Source organism: Harpegnathos saltator, unplaced genomic scaffold (genome assembly GCF_003227715.2).
Source record: "Harpegnathos saltator strain DR-91 unplaced genomic scaffold, Hsal_v8.6 scaffold87, whole genome shotgun sequence".
NCBI lineage: Eukaryota > Metazoa > Arthropoda > Insecta > Hymenoptera > Formicidae > Harpegnathos > Harpegnathos saltator.
In genome coordinates, this window is record NW_020230714.1 from 528,332 (window position 1) to 539,387 (window position 11,056).

An 11,056-nucleotide genomic window follows, 5' to 3' on the forward strand; every position below is an offset into this window, starting at 1 on the left:
GTAGTGAAAATACATAGTTTGTGTCACGTATATTATAGATCTTCAGTGCTGGCAGTGAATATTGGAACGCAGCCAGAATGAACTTTGTTGTTTAACGAGATTATCGAAATAATCGCTAGATGGCGCCAAATAGGCCGTCGATTAATTTATCTAGTCGAAGGCCAAGTTGCACCAACATTATTTTAGTTTTAAACGAGATTTAAATATAAGTCCATCTTTATTCTCCTTTCTAAGTAAATAAAGACAGATGCATACTTAAGTCGCTTAAAAGCAAAATAATATTAGTGCAACCGGACCGGAGTCTGGCTATTAGACCCATTATTTCAACTTTAATTTTAATATCATACTCCTTAACGATTGGTCAGATGCAGTTTTATTTTATGAAAATGAGTAAAATATAATCTCCCGTTTTGGTTTCATTTACTTTTTCATCTGCGCCATGCAGGAGTATCGAATATCGAAACAGATCGAATCGCATTGAATTGAGTGCAGCATATATAACGCAATACGACGTGCAAATTCAACATATCTCATCTTGCTATAGATCGAGTGAACGTTCGGCGTGAACCGCGCTTGCACGATTGCATTGTCTTATCATCGACATCGTTAAACGACAGAAAGGACGTAGAAAAGAAATTTGGTTGAAGCGTGTTGTCAAGTGACAAGTTTATGAGAAACAAAGTGCAGGATGGAAAGTGAACAACAACGACAACAGAGTAGTAACGTGTCGAAACCAAAGGATAGGTTAGTCGGCCTATTGGATCAAATTGAGGTGCACGTAGAACAATTGAGAAAAGATGCTTCTAGACTCGAGGAGGAAAAGGATAGTCTGCTAACGACCTTGGATACTTTGCGGAATAATGACATCCTGTGTACTCTCGAAGAATGTGAGTAATTTAATTAGTCTTCATTGTCGCGATCGATTTGGAAAGCTCTAGAATCACGCTAAAGAATACATAGCATTCCATGACATAGTAGCTTTACAATATCAAATAGCAAAAGCAGAAGAAGATAACAGAGAGAAGGAAATGAAAATGGAGCCTGTCTTCTTCTCAGCCGTATTTTCTATAATTTTGTATTGTCCTTTCTTTACCTTCTACTAAATCTCAAATATATATTTTATTTTAAATGTAGAGAGACTATTACGTATAACATTATGTATTAAAAACAGCAAATTTAATACAAGATGACTAAAGTATTTTTCTTTATTAACAAGATGATTATTCAGATAAGAAATTATTATTATCATGATACCAAGCACGATATTAATAATGATTTAATAGGAAACAATACTAATAATGTAGCAATATTTCAGTATATGGAAATATATATCTCTCAAAAATATATTATTCTCATAAAATACATATCTAACTCTCTTTGTAAGTTATTATAATATCATTGTTTATAATAATATACATGTTTTTTCCTATACAGCTGATAGGGATGATGTCTTAAGGTATGCCGAGAGACTATCCATGCGATGTTTGACTGTAGATGTATTAGTAAAAGTCCAACGTGACCATATACAGCAGGAAGCGCTACATCAAGTATTTAAAATTCTGCAAACATTTTATATAAAAGCATTGCAAACATTACAAGTAATTCACATACTGTGGTTTTGTTCCAGGTTAACGGCTTAATTGATGGCTTGGTTGTGGGTTTGCGTCAAGATCCCAGTGCTACTCGGCAAAGGTGTGCAGAATTTATGAATGCGTGTTCCTCCCATGGTACAGGACATTCTGATAAAACTTTTGAGACTGCCATTCTCGGATGTACAATGGACGATCAGAAACGTATAAAGAAGAGGCTGCAGGGACTCCTAGACTATATAGATAAGATGCACATTTTGGAGTTACAGTGAAATCATGGTCGAAGAAATGAAAGAAATCATGTAACAGATAAATCTAACGATGTTTGCGCATTTTCTGTGTGGATTTCAGACGACAAGTTTTCTGATAAAGCTAAGACACTTGTACTTACAACAGAGACCTGATGATGATGTTATCTTGATGATTGTAGCAAATTTAGGAAAGAATACTTGGACGTATCTCCAGCAAATTACATTCGTTGCATCTCCATTATGTGGCTACGACTTATCGATCATCTCTTCACTTGACAAGTAAACTATTATGTGAAACTACTCTACTGTATGTATAGAACAAGCAACTGGATTTAGTGACATAGCAGATAGGATGCTGTCAACAGTATCTTCCAGTTCAAGATTTTAAGAAAAAAGTTACCTTAAGACACATTTAACATCCCAGCGCACCAGCAAAAAGGTCTATCTTTAGTCAAAGGAAGTGATGTCTGACTGATGATGGTTTTCCAATGCATTGTATATTTCAAAGTAATGCGAAGTTTCCAGAAATGTTATACATATAAAAAATATTGAATTTTCATATTACACGATAGTGTAACATTTTATACAAAGCAAGTAGCAGAGTGCTTTTTCGCTGTTTGCCTATTTATCTTAATTCAAGCATCAATCAGAAAGCGATTCTTTTTCTTTGAATTTCTTTTATTTGAAGTCGAAAACTAAATCTCTATATCTTAGAAACTTCGTAATAACAATCCGACACTTGTGTGCGTTCCCAAGTTTGAGAGTATCTGCTCTTCCCTCTTTTTCCTCTTTCATTCGCATTGTGCTAAGCATTAGTTATGCCTCGGGACGTTCTTGCGTTTCCTTTGATAGCGCTTCAATATCAGAGATTTATTTCATTTTTATCAAAATGTACAAAGACTTATTGTGTTCTGTAATAATTAAATACAATAAAAGTACGGCATACGATAGATCTTAAGTCAACTTACTGTAAACGCTCTTGTGGTAAGGTCGCGATTTGTACTACTAACTCACGTATGTCCGGGATGCATTTCCATTTCATTCGAGTCCGGCTTAAAACTCCGCGTTTGGAAAGTCGCGTCGACGCTTTCTCCGTCGTAGTCGCACAAATTGCATAGTAAGAAGGAGCTTAATCGATCTCGACGCGCCGCTTTTGTAAATAACTGTTATTGTATTGTTATTGTTAGCGTTATCGTCATTATACCGTGATACACTGTTAATATGTTCGCGTTACGCAATCCACATTGCCGTACAATTTAATGTGTGTGTGTGTGTGTGACGCGAGCGTTGAGGAAGATAGAAAAAAAACTACAAGAGAGAAAATAAGAAAAGAGAGACCGATCATAATTCGGCAATTTGCAAACTGCGCTTCAAAAGCGCATATTCTGTCGATCGTTCCCCGTTCGCAGCCGCACGATCGTGTAGTTCATACGCAATATTAATCTCTCTCTCTCTCTCTCTCTCTCTCTCGTGGATTACACTTATGCGATCTGCAAAATCATTTGGTTAACATTACCGGCGTATTAACTCTCTGCTTCGTATAAATTAACGAGTTCTGGATGTCGGAGCGTAAGAGCAGCACTTACTCTCACTCTCGCAGTACATGCGACCGTTCCTCTCTGGTAACACCAGTCCAGTTCGCACTTTAGTTGGCCACTGTAAGATCACCGTTTCTGCGCATATACGGAATAAACTATGTATATTTACAACTATCACCGCGTACGAGGCACCACTGACACGCACAACTTCCAGCACGTAACGTGTGTCGGTGTGTGTGTGTGCATTTTGTATGAATGTATGTGTGTGCACGCGCGTCGTGTGTAACGTTACACGAAAGAAATCGCTACAAAAGTCTGCAAGCGTTCTTCACGAAATTCCGCTTCTTGTGGCTCTTCGTCTTGCCGCCCGGTCGCAGAATTATCGTGCCGTTACCGGCGTTGCGGCCGCACATCGAGCCGTCCGGATTAAATGCACCTACGGCAAAATAGCGGAGACGTTATGTACCTGGAGCAGGTGGGTCGGTCGACATTAAAAAGCGTTTGTTAATCTGCCCAGACTCGACAGTTTCACGAAGACCCGTATCAATAGCCGTCACTAGGAACTGCTCTCATGTGAGATAATAATAACGCAATCGCGATTCAATAAAAACGTTACATCCTTTAGGATCAAACCAGAGTTTGCCTCGCTTGGGGCAAGTTTCAAGCAACGGCTATTAAAATATTGAGACTTCGTTTTTCTTCTAAATCCTCCAAATCCCGATAATCTTTTGTATCCAACGGTCTCACTCATCTCTTCTCTTTCCCTGCAGCGACGTCGTCCGGGAGACAGACGGACGCGCTCTCAGCGGAGTAAAGCAACGCTAGAAGAATCACATTCCACTCACTGATGACTGCAGGAGACCTGGGCTCCGCGGAGTACAGTCGCAGGTCGTCCTGATAATCGTCGTCGGAGCGGCGCATCTCGTGCAGACATCGTGACGCCAAATGTCGGAAGACGCTCATCACGCCGATGTCTTCTTTCACAGACGTTCGCAGGAGTTTGCAGCCCAAGGCGCGGCCGAGTCTCTCGGCCTCGTCCCTGCGGTACACCGAGGTGGATCGTTTAGTCGACACGAATCGACATAGTCTTAATTAGAAAGACACGATCGAGAGGAGAGAGAAGAGAAAAAGTAAAGAAGACTACTCACGGATCAATCACGCATTGGTCGACGAGGTCGATCTTATTTTGCACCAGGACCGTGGGGATCTCTCCGCACTCGTTCTCCACCTACGAGGAGCAGACAAAACTTCACAGAGAGAAAATCCTCCACGCGATTTTGACACATTCGCTACCAATTCGAAAGATTGCCTCGCCACAGACTATCCCTATCTATCTCTATTTTTATGCAATGTCTCTCCTTTTTACGCAATGTCTCTCCTTTTTACACAATGGTGTAAAGCAGAGTTTTCTTAATTTGCTTATATGGTACTCGAGTGAAAAATGATCGCTGTCAAAGTCGAGCGGACGAAAAACGAGGTGGCTCCGTATACCTTAAGCTTCCACGACGGAATCGCGTCGAAGGAATCCCTGTCGGTGGCCGAGTAAGCGAGGACACAGGCGTGAGCGCCGCGATAATAAGCCGCCGTAATCGCGTCAAACTCCTCCTGCCCCGCGGTGTCCCACAGCATCAGTCTCACATCCTCGCCGTCGACTCTGTCGGAATGACACATGTAACGTATCGATCGATTTATTTTTACAGTTTTATGCTCAGTTATTCATCACGTCTGCTCGGCGATATTTCATCCGTCGAGAGCATACACGAGAGAGATGATATTATGCTTTTGGTATTTTTTCGCCAAGAAACACGTGATCAATTCTGCTGAGGAACATTATACGGAAGATGAGGCAATAACCCGATGGATGTTTCCTCTCAGAATATACAGCGCATCCTGCGTATTTCATTTAAGAAAAAAAAAATAAAAATGACCTTCGGATCCTCGAGGCTACGTCGAAAAAAGTCTACAAAAAAGAGAGAGAGAGAGAAGAAGAAGAATGTGGGGAAAAAGCGTTACCGCCACGAGACGGCCGCTTCGGTGTCGTGTAATTCCAGTTAGACCAACGTCTCTCCTACTCGGGAAGACGTTCAACGTGGTAATTGTTATTACCTCATATTGTATATATAAATATACACACACACACATATGTATATATATTTTTTTCAAGTACTGGGCTCTGGTTCCTAAAATATAAGCAGCGTGCATAAAACGGAAGGAAAGGAAATGAAGGCAGGATGTGCCGGTTGCAAAATCCCACAGTAATTTCGCCGCTATGAAATTCTGCCCGTGTGCGGAGCGCGCAGGTCTCGTTAGAAAAATTTCACTCGTCGTTTACGCGCAGCCCCGAGTCCTCTAATTTCAGTGCCGATTAATTTCAGGTTTCTCGCTAGTCTCAGCTTTAATTGGAACGCTGCCCGCAAATTACGCGACCTACCGGCGAAGCGAGTGACTGATGGATGCCGAAGCGCGTGGCATGCAACGAGAGGGACGAAATCTCCTTTTCATATTGACCGACATTACACATCCCCGGCCGGGGGGGGGGGGCGTCCGGTGGGGGATACGAGAAGTATCCCACGATACAGCTCGCGCCGGCGCGATTAAAATCGGCTCTTTCTCAGGCACCGTCGTTCGAGCTCATGTGCATGCACGTAGCGGTATAATAATCAGCGGCGAATAATCAGCTCGGCGTGCAATAATCGAAGCGGCTTAACTTAACGCGTAGCGTTAGGTCAGCGCCGGTCAGCTAGCTACTTCAGCGAGAAATATTCGCGGAATTCACGGCGAAAATGGGCCAACCCTTCGATGAGCGAAAATAACGAACGATTGATGAGCGTTTAATTAATAAACGTCACTAATCAGCCCGGCGTGCGATAATCTAAAGCGACTCGCCGGTTGGCTCTCCCCGCCAGCGGGAAATATTCGCGAAATCCGGCAAAAATGGCGTGAGTCCGATCGGTGGACAAGTAACGAGCGATTGATCAAAGATTCCGCGAAATTCGCCGTCGATTTAGCCGGGCTTTTCTCTCTCGCTGCGCGAATGACGCGCTCGTTGAATAGTAATTTTCAGCGTAGCGCGACACGATATTGCCGGTAATTCACTCACTCGATCTCACGCTCCAGGAAGTCAACGCCGATGGTCTTCTTGTAATCCCTCGTGTATGTGCCTTTGCAGAACCTTTGGATCATCGACGACTTCCCCACGGCGCCGTTGCCTACTATCACCACCTGAGCAAGAAATGTTAAATCGCGCGTCAGATGTACCGTTCATTAAGGGGGCATCGAGCAGGAGAGCATCCATTAATCGAGAGATCTGAGCGTCGCCTCGGCTTATATCAAGTAAATCTCGATAATTCCGCACGATTCTGTGATCAATCTCGACGTAATTTCGTCTATTTGCAAATCGCCCCGCGAGTAAACTAGACCACAAGAGGCTCTTAAGACTTGCAGTCGAGGAAATTAAACGAGCGCGTGGCGAATGAGAGCCCGAGCGGCAATAATTCAATTAATCGGTGAAACCGAGTGCAATTATTAATCGCCGTCTCGATATGATTAACGATTGCTTAATTGGCTTCACCAATTAATCGCGGTTCACTGATCCGTCACCAGCGCTCTGCCTCTCAGCCGCTCCGTTGAATCGCTTCATTTGTCTCGACTTCGGTTCGGGAGAAATGCTGAAAAAACCAGTCTTTAATTAATATTTTTTCACGGCGGAGACCGAGAACCCTTCGATTTCACGTCAGCAAGTGCTCTCGAGAACTCGTTCGCTCCTTGCAGATCCACACGATGATAGCGACGAGGACGGTCGATCGATCGATTCGCGGGCCGAATAATTTCACCGAATACGAGCGACGCCGCGAGTGCCGGGCGAGGTAGGAAGTGGGTTACGCCGATAATAAAACGAGGAATAAAGCAAGACGCAAGTCCGCGGAAGGAAAAAAACCGGTCGTCACGAGGACGGTCTCTCGCTTCAGCGGACGCGGTTTAGAATGTACACCGACACATGCGTAAATCATCGTACGGCGAGGAATCTCTGGAATGCTCGTTGTATCCGCATCGAATCGGCACGACGTTGAAGCGGCCGACACACGTCGTGAGTGAGTGAGTGCGGCGGAATTAATGTCGATTTAACGCCTTCGGACTTCTTTCACGCGCGCATCCTCATCCTGATTTATCCATCCGGTGGTCGCGGGGAGTACTCTCGTATATTTCTATACTTTGCGTTCGACTGCTTTCAACGTGTCGCGGCCGCGAGAGGAGCGCAGGGTGGTCGGAAAGCGCCGGGGACGCCTTTCCAACGCGCAGTACCTCCGTTAATTCGAGATCGGCGGATGTTGACGGCTTTCTAGCGATTAGCGACCGAAGGCAGACGATTTTTTGCGAGCTCGCTGCCTCGAGATCGAAACGTCGCCGAAACGTCGCCGCTCGTCTCGCCTGGTCTCGACTGGGACTGATCTGAATTTTAAGCGGACTTGCAGAGACGTCTCAGCGATCGGCCTTGAAATTTGCCGAGACACTCGGATTTGCATTTACGATATTAGTCGAATTGGACGCTCAGATGTGGAGACGATCATTATAATTAGAATTGTTTGTCATCAGAGCGTTTCGCAGTCAGGACCTAGACACTCTCAACCTTTCATTCGAAAATTCAGATTCGCGGAGATTAATTTAGATTCGAATGCAGAGCTCGACTTCTGCACGAATTTTGCCAGTTAAATCGCCATTACTGATGTGTCCCGGGTGAAATTCAATCAGGCTTTGACTCCAAGCTCCGACCCGAGTGTCTCACATGAGACAAGCTTCAAGCAACGGTTGTTAGTACCGTTCTTGATCGTACGAAGATACGTCATGACGAAAATGTTTCAGACGCGGCGCTGATCCTCCCGTCGGAGAGACGTCACCTCCGAGCGAGATAAGAAGTCTCCGACCGATGAGACCGCGGCTAGAAGAAGAACGGCCGTCGCGGTTCCGGCACACCCTGTACAAATAAGAGGAAAGGACACAAACGCCCGACGGTGGAAGGTGCATACATACGCGAGAATGAAAATGCGAGCGAGTACCGTTACGGCAATCGCCAGATAAGCAGAGAGATCACTGGAGCAGCACCGAGCTCTCGCGTACCGGCGATTGGCGGCGCCCCGCGGCTCCTTCGCCTCTGTTTTGAATTCGCCACCTTTCGTCCGTCATTGCGAAGTGCCCGCGTGCTCGCGAGATCTCCGGGCGATCACACCAAATGGAGATTCTCGTCGGGGACGAGCCGCTGTGGCAGGCATCGAAATTAATATCGAACGTTATATTATGCGCGGGCTCGTGAGCAACGTCCGATGATATATACATCCTGCGCGTCGCAGCCAAATGAAGCGAGTGGACGTCGTCGCCCGACGACGAGTGTGAAGGTGATTTGCATAGAAATACCGCGGCAGGACGGGCGAATTTGCGAGTCAATATCTCAGACGAACGAGTAAACGGTTCAGTCGCAGAGGTAAACCTCTGCGTCGCGTATTAATAGTCCTTGCTCGAGACTCGTTTCGCGTGAGATACTCAGACCTGAATGCAGACTTGGATCTGAATCTTTTTATTCGAGGATCGCGTGATACATGCGATACGTTACATTAGCGATCGTTAGGCTAGGTTTCAGCTAGCGTCTGAACGTACACAGTTAGGTCCGTGTGTCTTCTCATTTGAATCGCGTTTAAAGCGTATGATTTACGTCGACGTCGCATTCGCGATCGCGGATCAGTTGAGAAACTCGCATCTCTAATTCCGAAGTCCACACGCAGAGAGATCGCGTCGCGTTGTAATTTCTATTTTTTACTCCACGGGGACAACCGTTCCAGCGGAAGACGTCGTCGTCGGGTAGCCGGCAGCTGGCGGGAGCAAAGACGAGAGCGAAAAACGCGCCGGTCAATCTCCGTCCGGACGCGGAATAATTCCCCGCCGAGTATCATCGCTCGGCACGAACGGGGCTGCGTGGAAGAAGCTGCCGTCCTGCTCCTTTTTCCTTCCTCTTTTTGCCACTCGCCGGAAAATCGTGGCGCGTGAGGATGAGAGACGCGGCGCACGGAGCGGCTGAATAGAAGAGAATAGAGAGAGAATAGAAAAGGGGAAACCGGCCAGACCCGGAGGATCCGCTCGTTCCAGCGGCGGCATCACGGCGCGCGCGTGTCCGCCGAACTTTCGGGACACGATAAGGACACCGTGGCTCGCGCGGCGGTTCCGAAGGCGAGACCGGAATGAAAGAGAAAAGTGAAAGATCGCGCGGCGAGCGTGTACTCACGGAGCGAAAAAGAAGCGCAGCGCAGTCACGCGATTACCTTGAGTGATATCTCGAGCTCTTCCTCCCGCATCCTGAGCGCAAAGCCAATTAGCATAATATCCCACTACACCACCACGAATTCATGGTCCAATCGATCCGATCGGCCTACGTGTGAAACGCGGATCACCGTGGATCCGCTCGCGCGTGTGAAAACTCGACTTTTAACCGAAAGCGACGGAAGAATCTTGGATAGAGAAAGAGAGGGAATAAAAATGAGAGAGAGAGAGAGAGAGAGAACCAAACGAGAGAGAGAGAGAAAGAGAGAGAGAGAGAGAGAGAGAGAGAGAAAGAGAGAGATCTCACCTCTCTCTTCTCGGTATTCCCGAGTCGATGACTTTGCGCCTCAGCCGAGTCATTATTCAGAGCTCCGACGAGCACACGCATCGCGTCTCTCTTCTCGTCACTCGGCACACCACTCGCGTAACTCTCTTCCTTTCTCTCTCTCTCTCTCTCTCTCTCTCTCTCTCTCTCTCTCTCTTCCTTTTTCCCTCTATCGCCCCTTCTTTCCCTCGTGTGGACGGAGAAAAGTTTCTTTCCCGCGGAGAACGGAGAACAAGCACTCGCGAAGGAGAAGAGATTTCTTCGTCGTTCGTCGCGGATAGCACGGAAAATCGAACACGCACGCACGCACGCACGCATGCACGCACGCACGCACGCACGAATGCGCGCCGCTCTGACCACTACTGGCTGACTGAACACCTGTATGGCAGGACCCGAGACACCTGTCGCCGACGCCGCGCCGCTCTGGTGACTTTACATACACCTAGTGAATCGCTCGGCCCGCAAGGCACTAGAGCAGCCATGTCGAGCTCCTGTGCTCGTTACGTCTCTTCGCTTCTCCACCACTTCGCATTTCGCTCGGGCGCGTCAGCGTCGTCGTCGATGGCCGGCGTTGATTCGATGGGAAATTTAGCCGATTCGAATAGTCAAACCGCTCCGAGTGGCAAAGCTCACCCCCGATTTAGAAAAAGCCACGGATATCTTCCGGGCACAAAATGTCCCGCAGACACTTAACCGGCGGCGATAAGAATTATCTACATGCACGCTCTCGCGCACGAGTATTTAGCCGATTCGCACCCGGTGAAATCAGTACTCGAGTGATTTTACTTTCGCAGACAAAACTCTTGCGTTTATTTCGCTCTCTGGTCTCAGTCTCCGATACATCCGTCACGCTTTTACCGGCGCCCGTCGCAGGTTCTCCATCGTGTCGTGTCGATTAGACGGGAGAATCGCTCCTTCTCTCAAACGGTCGGGAGAAGGAGAGAAAAACAAAGGGCTCGCCTGGATGAGGATCGACAGTGAGAGTAAACTTTCGTCCGTTTTGTGCTTGTAATCTCGTTGCATAATGTTTCATTATTATAATTCTCG

General features: G+C 46.5%; 2 protein-coding genes across 11 annotated transcripts; one reads left to right on the forward strand and one right to left on the reverse strand.

Moving 5' to 3' along the window:
- Positions 1-224: 224 nt before the first annotated feature.
- LOC105192000 (BAG family molecular chaperone regulator 2) lies at positions 225-9,924 on the forward strand. 9 transcript variants are annotated; one of them, XR_003114301.1, is made up of 7 exons: positions 225-887; positions 1,435-1,547; positions 1,628-2,279; positions 5,079-5,470; positions 5,543-6,711; positions 7,150-7,473; positions 8,239-9,924. XR_003114301.1 is itself a non-coding variant. In XM_019845493.2 (3 exons), the coding sequence occupies exons 1-3, from the start codon at positions 689-691 to the stop codon at positions 1,859-1,861; spliced, it is 546 nt and encodes a 181-aa protein (XP_019701052.1). In that variant the 5' UTR covers positions 225-688; the 3' UTR covers positions 1,862-3,896. The 9 variants fall into 9 exon arrangements, 1 of the variants encoding a protein (XP_019701052.1); XR_003114307.1 differs by lacking the exons at positions 225-887; positions 1,435-1,547 and having other exon boundaries at positions 1,875-2,279; positions 8,239-8,768; positions 9,210-9,924; XR_002163152.2 differs by lacking the exons at positions 225-887; positions 1,435-1,547 and having other exon boundaries at positions 1,875-2,279; positions 5,543-6,465; positions 6,548-6,711; positions 8,239-8,650.
- On the reverse strand, positions 3,628-10,153 carry Rab23 (RAS oncogene family member Rab23). Of its 2 annotated transcripts, none has more exons than XM_011155850.3 (6): positions 9,992-10,153; positions 6,479-6,600; positions 4,870-5,032; positions 4,527-4,606; positions 4,224-4,417; positions 3,628-3,814 (listed from the first exon to the last, which is right to left on the reverse strand). In XM_011155850.3, the coding sequence occupies exons 1-6, from the start codon at positions 10,070-10,072 to the stop codon at positions 3,684-3,686; spliced, it is 771 nt and encodes a 256-aa protein (XP_011154152.2). In that variant the 5' UTR covers positions 10,073-10,153; the 3' UTR covers positions 3,628-3,683. The 2 variants fall into 2 exon arrangements, with proteins under 2 accessions (XP_011154152.2, XP_011154153.1); XM_011155851.3 differs by lacking the exon at positions 9,992-10,153 and adding an exon at positions 9,687-9,869.
- Between the last annotated feature and the right edge of the window lie 903 nt (positions 10,154-11,056).